Source organism: Gymnodraco acuticeps, unplaced genomic scaffold (assembly GCF_902827175.1).
Source record: "Gymnodraco acuticeps unplaced genomic scaffold, fGymAcu1.1, whole genome shotgun sequence".
NCBI lineage: Eukaryota > Metazoa > Chordata > Actinopteri > Perciformes > Bathydraconidae > Gymnodraco > Gymnodraco acuticeps.
Genome location: NW_022992251.1, coordinates 792,167 through 809,251, shown reverse-complemented (window position 1 = coordinate 809,251; position 17,085 = coordinate 792,167). Strand labels below are relative to the sequence as shown.

Below are 17,085 nucleotides of genomic sequence, written 5' to 3'. Positions count from 1 at the left end.
AGCAGATAGCTTACACACCTTCTGGCGCAGACTGAAAACTCATCTCTTTCGACTCCACTTCGAGCGATATATCTATTAACAAAGCACTTATATACTAATAAAGGGCTGGGTTATCTAAAGCCAGTTGAGTAGCACTTGAAATGTTTTTGCTCTATGAAACCTGATGTACTTATATGATTCTGTTTTCTTCAAGTTTGTATTTTGTTGGTCGAACGCACTTATTGTAAGTCGCTTTGGATAAAAGCGTCAGCTAAATGCAATGTAATGTAATTAGTGAAACGAGAAAGGGCCTCTGTCTCTTACACATACGTCCACTTGAGAAAATTGAGGAAGACTGACAGAGCACTGTGGGAAGAAATCTGATCTGATGTCAACATGAGCTCATTGGTTAATTACACATTTCCTATGAAAAACTAGTCACTCTTTCCTTCCTGTTTTATATTGGCATGACTAATTCATGCTCATGCCATGCAGATACATTTGAACTTCACTCTCTACCAAGATCCCACTTTAAAAAGGCAGAGTAAATAGTCATTTTTGCTCAACTCATAATCAAGTAAAAATGGATGGCAGTATTATACTTGTGTTTCACAGGCAGATATATTTAACGCCAACAGTTAGATGGTTCATCGAGACAACTGCAGAATGATTTAACCTCTTTTCATTCTTTACCTGACCTTTATTGCAATTGTAATTCTGATAATTTATCATCTAAAAACAGAAGACAAAAGTCAGGTTTTGTTGGTAAAATAGCCATCCTGTAAACCTCTAATATTAGATGTTTCTTCTGCTTCATCACTATTAACAAGGCCGATGATTCAAAGTGACATATTTTTGGTCACATCTCAGCTCTTGCGCCTCTAAATTATTCCTGTCACCTAAAAGCATGACTGTACTGGATCACCAAAACAAAAGGGAGGATGATGAAACAAAACAAACACCTTGTGTAAAGAAAAATCATGTAGAAGCAATTCAAGTCAAGTTGATTGATGCAAAACAAAGCTTACTTTTTAAAAATAAACATAGATTAAAGCCTTACGATGCATTTATTTCACATTTTCCGCTATTACATGAACTGTACAAAATACTCGCTGATAAATGGAGAGCAAAGCTGCAAATAAGGTTTAATAAACAAAGGTTTCGTTTTGGTTTGTTGTTTCCATTCGTCTTGTCCTTACAGAAGGCATTGTTTGATCTGAAAGAAAACCAAAGAAGAAAAAAGGTTTAATCCTTTAAGAATTGACATATTACTCCCATTTACTATATATTTAACAATATATGAAATATATAAAGTGATTAATCCCAATACTTACATGATGTTACGCTGCAATTTTACCAAGAGCTGTTCCTGGTTTGAGTTCAGAATAAACAGTTTCATCCGCTGCTGCAGGACTTGACTTCCCTATGAATTAAGAGATTATTATTTATTTGTTTACAGTATTCCCCCCCAGTTAAAAATGAAAATGTACTGGTATACATTTTCCTCCCAAGAGGGTAAAGGGATAGTTTGATAGAAGGAATTGCTCATGATGATTCACAACAGTTATACATGTATGGAAACAGATGAATGAAATGTAATATGCCCTGATGTTTTTTCATGAATGCATAGAATTGACAGAAAATAAACGTAACAAACATTGACAACGTTTTTGTGTAGGGTTTGAACATTGCTGACTTTGGCCACACCTTGTGGCACATTTAAAAATGACACCCTAGCAGGCACAATAACAAAAACTTAAAGCAAGTAGTATTTCTTCATACCTGCAGCTGATCTCATCTGCACATGTGAGTAAACACAATCCTCCGGTTCATTTCTCTTCCCTGTTAGACAGATCAGGAGAAAGCATGAAAAGACAAAACTTATTGCATGTTTTTGTTACAACATAAATTCAAACACTCACCCTTCTTAGAAATGTTTTTGAGCTCGACCACAGAATATGTCACATCCCTGGATTCATCTGAAATATACAATTTATTTTATATTTAAAAGAGTGAACCTTGAATTGTCATATTCCAGTATTTATATTTACTATACTGTACCATTTGCAGGTTCTTCAGTGCCTTTGATCGTTTCATAGAGACAGACATTATCTGAAGAGAAATCTATATCAAGGCAAGGCAAGTTTATTTATATAGCACTTTTCAACACAAGGCAATTTAAAGTGCTTTACAAAAAATGAAAGACATTAAGAAAATGATATTTAAAATCAGTCATTAAAAAGAAAAGCTAATAAAAGAAACATTAAAAGAAAAAGTACATGGATAAAAGTTACAGTGCAGTCTAAGATATGAATAGTTCAATTAAAAGCAGCGACAAAAAGAAAAGTCTTCAGCCTGGATTTAAAAGTAGTCAGAGTTGCAGCGGACCTGCAGGTTTCTGGGAGTTTGTTCCAGATATTTGGAGCATAATAACTGAACGCTGCTTTACCATGTTTAGTTCTGACTCTGGGGACAGAAAGCTGACCAGTCCCTGAAGACCTGAGAGATCTGGATGGTTCATAATTTAGCAGGAGGTCATAAATGTATTTTGGGCCTAAACCATTCAGTGCTTTATAAACCAGCAGCAGTATTTTGAAATCCATTCTTTGACACACAGGAAGCCAGTGTAAAGACTTCAGAACAGGAGTGATGTGATCCACTTTCTTAGTGTTAGTGAGGACTCGAGCAGCAGCGTTCTGAATTAGCTGCAGCTTCCTAATAGATTTTTTAGTGAGACCTGTGAAGACACCATTGCAGTAGTCGAGTCTACTGAAGATAAAAGCATGGACAAGTTTTTCCAAATCCTGCTGTGACATTAGTCTTTTAATCCTAGATATATTCTTTAGGTGATAGTAGGCTGATTTAGTAACAGTTTTAATGTGACTGTTGAAACTCAGGTCAGAGTCCATGACTACACCTAGATTTCTGGCTTTATCTGTTGTTTTGAACATTGCAGACTGAAGCTCAGCGCTAACTTTTATACGTTCTGCCTTGGCTCCAAAAACCATTACCTCAGTTTTATCTTTGTTTAATTGGAGAAAGTTCTGACACATCCAGTCATTGATTTGTTCAATGCACTTACTCAGTGTTTGGATAGGAGCATAGTCTCCTGGTGAAATTGTTACGTAAATTTGTGTGTCATCCGCATAGCTATGGTAACTTATTTTGTTGTTTTTCATTATCTGAGCCAGTGGTAGCATGTAGATGTTAAAAAGAAGAGGCCCCAAGATGGAGCCTTGAGGAACCCCACATGTCATATTTGTCAACTCAGATGTGTATTTACCTATAGAAACAAAGTTGTTTCTGTCCTTTAAATAGGATTCAAACCAATTTAGAACTGTTTCCGAAAGTCCCACCCAGTTTTCCAGTCGGTCTAGTAATATGCTGTGGTCAACAGTGTCAAACGCAGCACTGAGATCTAATAATACTAACACTGAATTTCTGCCAAATATATATTGAAATCCCTCTCTATGAACTCCTACATTTTTAAAAACAACCAATGAGAAATGGAAATGCTACTCGGTTAATAACGTTAACAATACATTCAAAACGTATTAAGGATTCAGGCTGACCCTGAAAAACAGAAGCATTTTCTCTTTCGTTAGTTTCGTCCTGGTTGATCATGTGGTCTCCAGCAGGGCTCTGATTGGTCCTCTGAGATCTGGTGGGCAAAACACATGTAGTAAATTAAGTGGATTTATGAAAGGAACATATCACTGCTGTCATGTTCATAATGAAATAAAATAGAGTGTTGTACCAACCTGATACAGCATGAATCTGTAAAAAAAAAGAAGATATTTGCTGCTATGTTATTAAGTTTTGCAAAGTGTTCTACTGTTAAAACAGTACATGTGATTACATTAGAGTCAATCTAATATCAGAAGAAAATGATCTCACCTTTTGACTTTCTGTATAAATACAGGAACAGCAGCAGGAGAATAATCAGTACAACTCCACCAAGCAGCCCAACGATCAGAAGAATGGGAAATTGAGAGGCTTTTCCAGGCCCGGACGCTGCTACTATAAGTAATCTTTATTAATATTTATTTTATATTAAACGTTCCTGTTATAGATTAACTGTATAAAACATCTCTCTTAAGCAAACACAGTTTAATTCAGATGAAACTAAGCTTTCTTTATCTCAGACTGTAACACAGCTTACAAAAAAAGGAAGGGTTTTTAAATCATACTTACATTTGACTGAGAACCAACTCTTTGGTGACGTCCAACCATCTGCTGGATCTCTCCGTTTACATTGATAAAAGCCTTCGTCTGACTTTGACACTGCAGAGATGGTCAGCTCCTTCCTGGTATCGTTCTGGATGAGTTTGTCATCTTTATAGAAATCCACATTATAAAGAACCGTTCCTGTCTTGAACTTGCAGCTAAGAGTGACAGAACGTCCCTCAGCCACAGGACGGACAGGACTCACCAGGATCATTTCATAGTCTGAAAAGAAATCAAAGAATATAAAGGCTTTGACAGAGTCATCAGCTTTTGCAGATGTAATATGTTTATGCACAACTGGCCTAGTCTGGCAGAAGCTGAAATATCAGGTAGATGTATGAGGACATTTAAACACAGAATATTATCTTTGATCTTTGAGAGAAGTAACCCTGGAAATCACTTCGTAAATTAGCCTTTTTTATGAAGTTTTACTAATTGGAAGAGACGTTTGGCTAATGCTTGTTGTCACCTTCACATTTCAAAACAACATAATACTTCAGAAACAAACATTTTAAATAACTAAAACTCACAATATTTAGTGATGTTGACTGCATTACTGAACTGTCCTGTTTCAGACTCACACCAGAACACTCCACTAACCCAGCTGCTGGTTATTGTGCATGTGGATCCAGTCATTGTCCCCCAGGAAGAACAGGGATAAAGGTAGTCAGGTTTATTAAACCTCCTCACTCTCCACTCAGTGGAGTTTCCCTCACAGCTCAGTGACACAGACGTTTTGCTGAAGTGCTGCACACTGTCAGGACTCACTGTGAGAGACGCTGCTGAATTCAAATCTGAAACACACAAAGAGTGGACATTTAAACCATGCAGACTGAAAAAGACAAAGCATTGGTATGGCAAAACTGCCACTTAATTTACCCTGAAAAAACAAACGGGAACAAACAAAAGTAGGAGGAAAACTAAAGTGAAAGTACCAGTGCCTCAGTCTCACACTACAAATGTGTTTAATTATATGTATTGTTTATGTCTTCAACTATTTAAACAGCAGATAAATATCTTAAAACATATTCCAAACTAAAAAAATAAAGAAAACACTTACCACGTATATCTAATGTATTGTAGAAGCCTTATATTATTAGGTTTTGGATTTACAAAGTCTAAGGTTTGAACCATGGCGAACAACAACTCATGTGTCAGGATTAAAAGAGATTATTTTGTGTTCAAATTCAGTCCAGAAGATGAATCAGTCAATCATCATTCTGTTTTAGAGAAAGGTTTTGAAAACTGAACTATGACCTGATGCTGGTGTAAAAGAAAAGTTCCCAAAATAAGTGACTTTGTTCCATTTTGCAATAATGGAAAAGTCAAAACAAACCTCAAGACCAGGCAAACTTTGACAAAGACATTTGTTGGCCTACTGGTGGTACAAACTACAGAAAGAAAGAAACAGGAAGAACATACTGACCTCCAGACCAGACAAACTTAGGTTGACTCCGCCCACTGTAATACACTGGATCTCCTCTTCCTGCTCTGCACACATATCCTGCTGTGTGTGTTTGTCCATCAATGATGAAGAGATGCTGTTCAGTCCCATTCTCGCTGCCAGGTAGCAGCTCATAGTCGTAGGAGTTGTAGGAGTCGTAGGAGTCGTAGGAGTCGTAGGAGTTGTAGGAGTTGTGTGACGGTTTGGGAACAGCCTTATACCAGTAGAAGCTCCAGCCAGCAGAAGGATGATCAACGCTGCAGTCCAGAGTTACTGAGGCTCCAGGACTCGGCCATGATGGAGACACAGTGAGGACAGCCTTAGGTCTGTCTGTTGGAAAACAACATTTCACAGAATGATAACATTATGATGTATAATTGGTGGGTTGCATGCACTCCTTGGATCCTACATATTTGCTGCATACAGTATGTAAAAAACTAATTTAAGTGTGAACTGTACTTAAATATAATAACCAAAATACTATTTGTATATACAGTAAAAAAAAAGATTAACTGATAATAAATGACTTACTCTCAGAAACTGTCAATGTGAAAACAATCCATTTGTCACAGGTAATAAAGTATAACAAGGTTTGTTGGTGAAGTATTATCTTTATGTAAATGCTGTGATGTAAGAAACTGATCGCTGTCTTCTTATTCTTATTTTAATACTCATTATTTTGTGATAACGAAAAGCACAGGATGGTACAGTATACTTCACCTGCCTATACAGCGTCAGTGGAGATGTTCAACCGTTAAAACATTACAATCATTTACAGATTATATATTAGAACTTGTCCAAACTGGCTGATAAATAAATACAAAATGTTTGTATTGAACTTGGTCATGGTGGTATTACTTTGATCACTTACCTGATACATTTAGATAGATTGTATTGCTTTTCTTTGTTGAGCCCTTCTGATAAAAAAAACAGTGGTATGCACCATTGTAGCCTGGAGTTAGAGAATATAATTCATAGCTCTCATGTTTGTCGTAAGGAATCCTTTCTTGATCATTCCAGCAGATTGAGTAAACCCAGTCGCTGCCTTTGTCTCCTGTAATGTCACACTTGAAGGTAACAGACTCTCCGGTAAAGAAAGTGGTCCAGTTTGGCTCAATGGTCAGTACAGCATCTAGAAACCATCACAAGATACAAAAAGTAAAATGTGTTTTCTTTTTGCCGAAAACAGTATTATACATTGACCAAACGCATGTTGTTTGGAGTTACATCGGTAGATTTGTCTAGAATGAGTAGAAAAAAGTATGAAATTGTATAAATACCTTGAGCTTGTCCACGGTAAAGTAAATTCAGAACTGAAATAAGTATGAAACTAAATCAGACATTATCAAACTGACAGAAATATATATTAACTCAGGCATTTAAAACGTTTTATCAATGGTAATTAAAACTGGAAAAGTACTCACAGAAAAAACCCCGTAGACAGAGCAAAGTGTGTCCCATCTTCACATCCAGCACTGATAATCTGCTTCTGAGAAATTCTTCTACTTTGTGCAAATAGAAAGACTGAAACTGCAGCATATGAAGAGCAATCAGGAACTACAGAGAAACAAATGCAATGTAATATTGGAGACGGAAGTTGTTTTTTTAAGTTCTTTACACGGTGAGGGCTTCCTTCCCTTTTTCACTAAGCTCACAACTGAGCAGCTTTTAACACAGCACATTGTTTGCACCTTGGTTTAGATATCCTCTAATGATGAACAGAGATAAGGTGTTAGCATATCCTTCCTGATGTAGATAAGATCATCCTGTGGGCTCATGATTCTTCACATATGGTCAGTAATGCTTGATGCTTCTCTAAAGGCTGCTGCATAAAGTCTTTCTCGAAAAAATAAAGTGCACACAGTTTTAAGAAGGAGATACAATTGCAGGCGTCATTCTCACTTTATAATCCATGGGCCTTCTCACCAATATTTCATATGAAAATGTGTGTAACAGCTTTAAGCAAATAGTTGAAACGCAGTGCTGGAGTGTTAAGGAGGAATTCAAGTTTAAGTTTAGAAACAACCTCACCCACAGGAAGTCTCTCATAGTCTCTTTACCAGAAGTGAATGTGAAGAGAGACAAAGTCCAGCCACCTCCTCGAGATGGACTCTACTTTAAGGGAGCAACATTTCATATCTATAATTAGTAATAAAGAAATCATTTGAATACAGAAAATATGCTATTTCTAGGTGCAACATTTGATCCACAGTCGAACAAAGATTATGTTAATTCAATAAAAATGGTCGAAATAAATAATACCACGACACTTCAGTAGCTGTGTAGTTTTAAATGTGGTGGGTAGTCAAAATGGAAAGCTTCCACTTCCATGCATCAGTGCTAAGCTAAGGAAGTGAACCGTAAGCAGTCAAGTGTTTAGTTATTAGTTAGGAGTTATATGCCATCAGACCCTGGTGCCAGACTTCAGAAGGACTATTTGTGTAGAGTAGGTCAAGTATCAGATAAAGTAGTTTGACACCACCTTGTGGTCAGATATCGAAATAAATCTTCTGTTATAACTGCACAGTGACTGGAGAAAAAGTAAAATAAACATCCTCAGTAAAACATACTTACATAAATTGGACAAAGTAATGTTTGCGGTAGTGCGTCAGTAGATTCCCTTCTTCCATCTCTCTACATACAGCATATTGTTTGTATACGTTACACTCACTTTGAGGGGAAATTAAGGGATTTATGGATACAGCACTCAACACTCATGAAACAGAACTGTATATATTTAAATAATCAAAAATCCTTGATCACAAACAATAACAAATCATTTAAACTTGTTTATTTTTTATTCACACCGTAGTCGCTCCTCTCTCCTCTCTTTATCTTATGTTACCTAGTCTAGATAGCAGTCTTTCTTTTATTTATGCATATTTTACTAATCACTCCCTTTTAAACTGTATTTTTTGATGTCGTCATTATTATTATGCCGTTTAAACAATTATTGAAATGTGTTTAAACAATTATATAAATGTGTTTAAAGATCAAATAAAAAGATTTTTTTACAATTGCCAGTAAAATCGAAATCATATAGCTACAACACTATCTAAGATATTGCAGTATTAAAATCGGAGATAATATGCGTCTGGCAATGCGCAATATTTATTTTGTTCAACCCCCAACACCAAGTCCGACGATTTATTTCTCAGCCGCTCGTCTCCGCAAGATGGCGTCGCGTGACGTCAGAGTGTACAAACATATTTCCACCTGGCTTATTGCTCACAGCTGCTTCCGCCGATAGTACAACTTAGTTTCGTTATCATGTCTGATTCTGAGTCGGAGGCCACCCTTGAATGATGGGTTAGTAAACTAAAAGCTTTAGGAATCCAAACTATAACATATAATAAGTACCCTGTATCAAGATTGAGGCAAAACTAGTGACATTTGACCTTTTTAGAGAGGTTTAGAAAAATAAAGTCCAGGCGGAATCACCTCTGGGTAATTTGGGAACCATCAGTTCCATTTGAACTTTTTCACTGTAAAAATCATTTTATTACTTTGAATTATCACTATAGGTATTCATTCCATCCAAATACAACTGTTGTGAAAAAAAAACAAAAAAAAAACATACTCTGTTATCCTCTTAGGCCCCACGGACCCGAAATCGCGTCATTTGCAGGAAATGACGTCTAAGGAACCTTAATATTTAATAAACTATGAATATTTTATATCCATATAACGGGAAAAAACTCATTTAACTGATCTTTTTCATTTATTTAAAAAAACAAACACAATGCTAACAGTGAGCCTCTGAATTAGCCCAGAGCGAAAAATGCTAACCTATTACTGCACCGAAAATCACTCCTAGCTCCCTTATTACTTATCCTAGCTCCACATCCAACACATTGTTTATGATCGTAAAGACACAGAATCTAACGGTGCCCACCTCAACACTGAAAGATACAAACTCGCGAGGTTATCAACAAAAACGTACATCAAAACAAGTGGCGCTAGGTACTAACATGAGCTAGGCTTACCTTCCTCTTTGTCTGGTCTAAAATGGCATTAAAACGATAAAAACGATGATGTAGTTAATCCATAGGTTAATATCCAATGGGGCTGTGTCCCCTTTGAAATGTTCTGATAATCTATAAGCAATAAAACTGCAATTCCGTTATCTGCTGTCCGCTCTGTGCTCCGTGCGCTTTGAAATCAAATCAAAATTTGTTTACCTCAATTCTTTGGCGTTTCTGCATTGCCCGGCTCTTTCGTTCTTTCGGTTGTTTTTTGTGCTCAAATGTGGAGGGGACGGCTCCGGGTTTCAGCCTCCGATGTACTTTAAATGCTTCTCCACCAACAGACTTGACGATGGCAGGATCAACATCGTATGCATCAGACGCGAAGTGGTCAGAGCACAACTTGCTCCATTTTGTCGGCTGCCAGCCAACAGGATTCACTAAAATAATCCAGTTTTGGCGTATGATTTTGTCTTGGGGAAATGAATGAAAAATTCTCCCAGATCCCGCACCGTTCGTACATCCGAAAGCACAACAATAACCCATGTTTTGCGTGATTTCGCGGATATAATTCAGAGTTTTCTTTTCGAAAAACACCGCTGACATGTGAACAGCGCACGAGACTGCCGAGTCGGGATATTTGGCCCAGAGACTGTTTGGCCAAAATGACGTCACACGCGCGGAGGCTGCTGGGAATGACATGTCAGAAATTCAGACGGCTTTGGGTCGAGTTTTGTATCAATAAAAAGCTTTTTTTCGGGTGTATTATCTCGATTTAAATTAAATAAAAAATACAGGCAGTCTTAAAAACAACATTTCTATAAAAATGTAGCATATTTGGAAGCTTTGCATTTGATCTTTAAACGACATCATGTAAGTTGCGCTGACAGGTGAAAGAGGCCCACAAACTGCTCCCCCCCCCCGTTGACCATTAACATCGTCGGCACACTGATCACAATTTTTTTTTAAATGGCACTTCATATGAAAAAGGTTGCCGACCCCTGATCTAAACCCTCAGAGAGTCCTTTACCTCAATGAGCTGTAGTTATTAGCCTCTCAGTCTGACAGGCGAGAGCTCTCCCTCTCCTTGTTGTAGAAACAGCTTCTAATGTCCATTAGCTCTGAGCTAGCACCAGATGCTAACAACAAAAATCCCCGTAACTGGTACTCTCTTTCTCGCTCGCTCTCACTCACTCAAAATGCACTAGTGACACACACAAACACACACACAAACACACACACACACACACACACACACACACACACACACACACACACACACACACCACACACACACACACACACACACACACACACACACACACACACACACACAGGCACACACACACGCACACGCACACAGCACACACACAGAGGCTGTGCTCCTCCCTGGCGATAAGCGCTTGCGTACAAAAGATGAAAACACATTTGAAAAGTGGGGGACACACAAACGGGATTTTGAAAAGTGGGGAGGACATGTCCCCCCTGTCCCCAGTGGAAAGTACGCTCATGGACAATGTACGAGATAATAAAGTGAAAGTACTAGCAGAAAAAATATTATATTTGAAGGCATTAAAGGTTTTGGTTACCATTTAAAAATTGTAATGACAATAACATGTTTGAAAAATATAAAATGTTCTGCCTTGTTTTCTTCCTGGACAGGCTTTACTGCTTTGATTGCATTGAAATCATGCAATAAAGATAAGATTTGTGGGTTGATGTTTTTCTATTGGTGACAAGCGTATGAGAAATTCCATCATGTTCTTAGTTATTTTTGATTAATCTGCTTCACACAATACAGAACATTTGTATTATTAACAATTAGATAAGATAAACCAAGTTATTTTATTTTTACAAATAAAAAACAAAAAACGGGCCCTAAATATCTGAAAGAAAACAAACACATTGTACAAAAGGTGTGTGCTTCAGTTCCTTTGAATCCGAAAAGCTTGTTTGACCTATTAGTGGTGCTGTGACTTCAGATGTTTTGGCTTTTGCAAGAGACTACTTCTGCAGATAAATTCAAGGCATTAGATAATTTGTGGGTGTCAGAGAATAATTCTCCCTTACTCCTAAGATATTTAACTTTTCTGCCTGTTGACGTTTTATTACCATGACTCTGTTATTCTCAGTTTTATGACCGGTCAACTCTCGGTCACAGATCCTAAGAGTCAGCCAAGTGATTCAGTGTCTCCAGATGTTGGGGATATCTCCAGTGTTCCCAGATGTTTACATTAACTCCCCCAATATGTTTATTAACTCTCTGTAAACTAGTTAAAAGGTCTATCGAGAGAGAGGCTGGGCAGAATTGATGTGGCAACCCACCCGTGCAGTCAGAACCTCTTGCTGCTGTGACTTGTGATATGAATTCTCCGGCCGATACTTGTAATAAACTACCAGTGTTTGACATCAAAGCTCCAACTCTCCTCGTGTCTTTCTGAGTCCTGACTCTCCATTGCTGCAGAAGTTTCCCTTACAGTGGGCACCCTGTGGTAGCATCTGGTAAGAATCATTCACTGAACAGTACATGCAGGTATAATTGCATTTGGGTTTTATTAATAGTATATTTGTGTGTCCACTGTGTGCATCTACAGTGCTAAAGCATGTGTCCATAATGCATATATTAGTATCTGGCTCTAATATCACTCAATGTACAACGAGGTTCGAGCCACATGATCCGAATCAGACATTTAACAGATAAGGTGGTAGTACAATGTTTTACACTAAATATAAGTACACAGAAAGTAAGTACAGTTGAATTGCAAAGCATTCACCATGTTCTTAGCAAGGCATTTTTTTTAAAGGCACTGCGCTATTTACACAAAAGCAGCAAATACACTCAATTGCTGAAACAAGGATGTTGTTTTTCATGTTTTTATCCGCTCCATTGGTTCTGTCCATGAGGATGTCTTTATTGATCTGGAAGAAAACCAAAATAAGTTATTATCATTGGGTCATTTCTGCTCATGGTACTGTCTATTATTTTTGAATAAAACAATGTATGTTAATGCCAATTCATTTGTGTGTGAACATATTTACATTTGCCATTTAATAATTATGATATTTTAAGTAATGTATCATTAAACCAAGACATTACTGGAAAACAACATGCTGTATAACAATGCACACAAAGTGTAAAAGCTTTATTTGGTGGATTTGCTCATTGCTGAAACTGGCAAGCAGCACAGCACATTATAAAAGCTTTATTACATTACCTGCTGCCACATTTGAGTAAAGGCTCTCTTCTGGTTCATTACTGGCACCTGTTAGAAGGATTACAATAATGTATCAAAGGACAATTCCTGTACTTTATTTAGACACTGCTGGCCACTGCAGTAGTTTGTATTACTCCATGTTAAACACTGAGGAAATACTGTACCATTTCCAGCTTCTACAGGCCCTCCTATTGTTTCATAGAGACAACGATCACCTACAGAGAAGTGAAAATCAAGCCACATTTTAATCACAATTAAGGCCAAAAGTTAAAATAAATCATATTATTAAACCGGACAATGGCTGACCATGGAGGAGAGTAGAATATTGTGGCATGTTTTGAATTTCATCCTGGTTGATCATGTGGTCTGTAGCAGGGCCCTGATTGGTCCTCTGAGATCTGTGCAAAACACATGAAGATAAAGTGGATTTATGAGAGGAACATAGATATAGCTGCTTTCATGTTCATAATGAAATACAATAGAGTGTTGTACCAACCTGATACAGCATGAATCTGTAAAAAAAAGAAGACATTTGCTGCTATATTATTATGTTTTGCAAAGTGTTCTACTGTTAAAACAGTACGTGTGGTTACATTAGAGTCAATCTGATATCAGAAGAAAATGATCTCACCTTTTGACTTTCTGTATAAATACAGGAACAGCAGCAGGAGAATAATCAGTACAACTCCACCAAGCAGCCCAACGATCAGAAGAATGGGAAATTGAGAGGCTTTTCCAGGCCCGGACGCTGCTACTATAAGTAATCTTTATTAATATTTATTTTATATTAAACGTTCCTGTTATAGATTAACTGTATAAAACATCTCTCTTAAACAAACACAGTTTAATTCAGATGAAACTAAGCTTTCTTTATCTCATACTGTAACACAGCTTACAAAAAAGGAAGGGTTGTTAAATCATACTTACATTTGACTGAGAACCAACTCTTTGGTGACGTCCAACCATCTGCTGGATCTCTCCGTTTACATTGATAAAAGCCTTCGTCTGACTTTGACACTGCAGAGATGGTCAGCTCCTTCCTGGTATCGTTCTGGATGAGTTTGTCATCTTTATAGAAATCCACATTATAAAGAAGCGTTCCTGTCTTGAACTTGCAGCTAAGAGTGACAGAACGTCCCTCAGCCACAGGACGGACAGGACTCACCAGGATCATTTCATAGTCTGAAAAGAAATCAAAGAATATAAAGGCTTTGACAGAGTCATCAGCTTTTGCAGATTTAATATGTTTATGCACAACTGGCCTAGTCTGGCAGAAGCTGAAATGTCAGGTAGATGTATGAGGACATTTAAACACAGAATATTATCTTTGATCTTTGAGAGAAGTAACCCTGGAAATCACTTCGCAAATTAGCCTTTTTTATGAAGTTTTACTAATTTGAAGAGACGTTTGGCTAATGCTTGTTGTCACCTTCACATTTCAAAACAACATAATACTTCAGAAATAAACATTTTAAATAATTAAAACTCACAATCTTTAGTGATGTTGACTGCATTACTGAACTGTCCTGTTTCAGACTCACACCAGAACACTCCACTAACCCAGCTGCTGGTTATTGTGCATGTGGATCCAGTCATTGTCCCCCAGGAAGAACAGGGATAAAGGTAGTCAGGTTTCGTAAACCTCATCACTCTCCACTCAGTGGAGATTCCCTCACAGCTCAGTAACACAGACGTTTTGCTGAAGTGCTGCACACTGTCAGGACTCACTGTGAGAGACGCTGCTGAATTCAAATCTGAAACACACAAAGAGTGGACATTTAAACCATGCAGACTGAAAAAGACAAAGCATTGGTATGGCAAAACTGCCACTTAATTTACTCTGAAAAAACAAACGGGAACAAATTAAAGTAGGAGGAAAACAAAAGTGAAAGTACCAGTGCCTCAGTCTCACACTACAAATGTGTTTAATTATATGTATTGTTTATGTCTTCAACTATTTAAACAGCAGATAAATATCTTAAAACATATTCCAAACTAAAAAAATAAAGAAAACACTTACCACTTATATCTAATGTATTGTAGAAGCCTTATATTATTAGGTTTTGGATTTACAAAGTCTAAGGTTTGAACCATGGCGAACAACAACTCTTGTGTCAGGATGAAAAGAGATTATTTTGTGTTCAAATTCAGTCCAGAAGATGAATCAGTCAATCATCATTCTGTTTTAGAGAAAGGTTTTGAAAACTGAACTATGACCTGATGCTGGTGTAAAAGAAAAGTTCCCAAAATAAGTGACTTTGTTCCATTTGCAATAATGGCAAAGTCAAAAACAAACCTCAAGACCAGGCAAACTTTGACAAAAGACATTTGTTGGCCTACTGGTGGTACAAACTACAGAAAGAAAGAAACAGGAAGAACATACTGACCTCCAGACCAGACAAACTTAGGTTGACTCCGCCCACTGTAATACACTGGATCTCCTCTTCCTGCTCTGCACACATATCCTGCTGTGTGTGTTTGTCCATCAATGATGAAGAGATGCTGTTCAGTCCCATTCTTGCTGCCAGGTAGCAGCTCATAGTCGTAGGACTTGTAGGACTTGTAGGAGTTGTGTGACGGTTTGGGAACAGCCTTATACCAGTAGAAGCTCCAGCCAGCAGAAGGATGATCAACGCTGCAGTCCAGAGTTACTGAGGCTCCAGGACTCGGCCATGATGGAGACACAGTGAGGACAGCCTTAGGTCTGTCTGTTGGAAAACAACATTTCACAGAATGATAACATTATGATGTATAATTGGTGGGTTGCATGCACTCCTTGGATCCTACATATTTGCTGCATACAGTATGTAAAAAACTAATTTAAGTGTGAACTGTACTTAACTATAATAACCAAAATACTATTTGTATATACAGTAAAAAAAAAGATTAACTGATAATAAATGACTTACTCTCAGAAACTGTCAATGTGAAAACAATCCATTTGTCACAGGTAATAAAGTATAACAAGGTTTGTTGGTGAAGTATTATCTTTATGTAAATGCTGTGATGTAAGAAACTGATCCCTGTCTTCTTATTCTTATTTTAATACTCATTATTTTGTGATAACGAAAAGCACAGGATGGTACAGTATACTTCACCTGCCTATACAGCGTCAGTGGAGCTGTTCAACCGTTAAAACATTACAATCATTTACAGATTATATATTAGAACTTGTCCAAACTGCGTGTTCACATCAACATGGCTCATAAATAAATAAAAACTGTTTGTGTTGAACTTGGTCATGGTGGTATTACTTTGATCACTCACCTGATACATTTAGATAGATTGTATTGCTTTTCTTTGTTGAGCCCTTCTGATAAAAAAAACAGTGGTATGCACCATTGTAGCCTGGAGTTAGAGAATATAATTCATAGCTCTCATGTTTGTTGTTAGGAAGCCATTCTTCATCATTCCAGTAGATTGAGTAAACCCAGTCGCTGTCTTTGTTTCCTGTAATGTCACACTTGAAGGTAACAGACTCTCCGGTAAAGAAAGTGGTCCAGTTTGGCTCAATGGTCAGTACAGCATCTAGAAACCATCACAAGATACAAAAAGTAAAATGTGTTTTCTCATGTTGTTTGGAGTTACATCGGTAGATTTGTCTAGAATGAGTAGAAAAAAGTATGAAAATTGTATAATTACCTTGAGCTTGTCCACGGTAAAGTAAATTCAGAACTGAAATAAGTATGAAACTAAATCAGACATTATCAAACTGACAGAAATATATATTAACTCAGGCATTTAAAATGTTTTATCAATGGTAATTAAATCAGGAAAAGTACTCACAGAAAAAAACCCGTAGACATAGCAAAGTGTGTCCCATCTTCACATCCAACACTGATAATCTGTCTCTTACACATACGTCCACTTTAACACTTGAAGACAATTGAGGAAGACTGACAGAGCACTGTGGGAGGAAATCGGATCTGATGCCAACATGAGCTCATTGGTTAATTACACATTTCCTAAGAAAAAGTAGTCACTCTTTCCTTCCTGTTTTATATTGGCATGACTAATTCATGCTCATGCCATGCAGATACATTTGAACTTCACTCTCTACCAAGATCCCACTTTAAAAAGGCAGAGTAAATAGTCATTTTTGCTCAACTCATAATCAAGTAAAAATGTATGGCAGTATTATACTTGTGTTTCACAGGCAGATATATTTAACGCCAACAGTTAGATGGTTCATCGAGACAACTGCAGAATGATTTAACCTCTTTTCATTCTTTAACTGACCTGCTGGAGACCACAT

General features: G+C 37.3%; 1 protein-coding gene across 1 annotated transcript; it reads right to left on the bottom strand.

Annotated features, from left to right (window-relative positions):
* Window positions 1-982: 982 nt before the first annotated feature.
* On the bottom strand, window positions 983-17,085 carry LOC117540275. The gene is made up of 25 exons (XM_034206871.1): window positions 17,070-17,085; window positions 16,473-16,505; window positions 16,098-16,358; window positions 15,218-15,538; window positions 14,321-14,584; window positions 13,758-14,012; window positions 13,462-13,584; window positions 13,327-13,342; window positions 13,137-13,228; window positions 12,995-13,045; window positions 12,826-12,878; window positions 7,075-7,207; window positions 6,931-6,963; window positions 6,522-6,782; window positions 5,633-5,980; window positions 4,737-5,000; window positions 4,174-4,428; window positions 3,877-3,999; window positions 3,741-3,756; window positions 3,552-3,640; window positions 2,041-2,103; window positions 1,902-1,958; window positions 1,762-1,821; window positions 1,314-1,402; window positions 983-1,195 (listed from the first exon to the last, which is right to left on the bottom strand). Exons 1-24 carry the CDS (start codon window positions 17,083-17,085, stop codon window positions 1,320-1,322), a joined length of 3,270 nt encoding a protein of 1,089 aa, XP_034062762.1. The 3' UTR covers window positions 983-1,195; window positions 1,314-1,319.

Bases quoted from the DNA above. Each gene is read 5' to 3' on its own strand.
- LOC117540275 (XM_034206871.1), bottom strand. The intron at 14,585-15,217 runs GTCAGTATGTTC...TGTGTGTTTCAG, and splicing joins TAAGTTTGTCTGGTCTGGAG to ATTTGAATTCAGCAGCGTCT. The intron at 6,964-7,074 runs GTGAGTACTTTT...TACTTATTTCAG, and splicing joins CTGTCTACGGGGTTTTTTCT to TTCTGAATTTACTTTACCGT.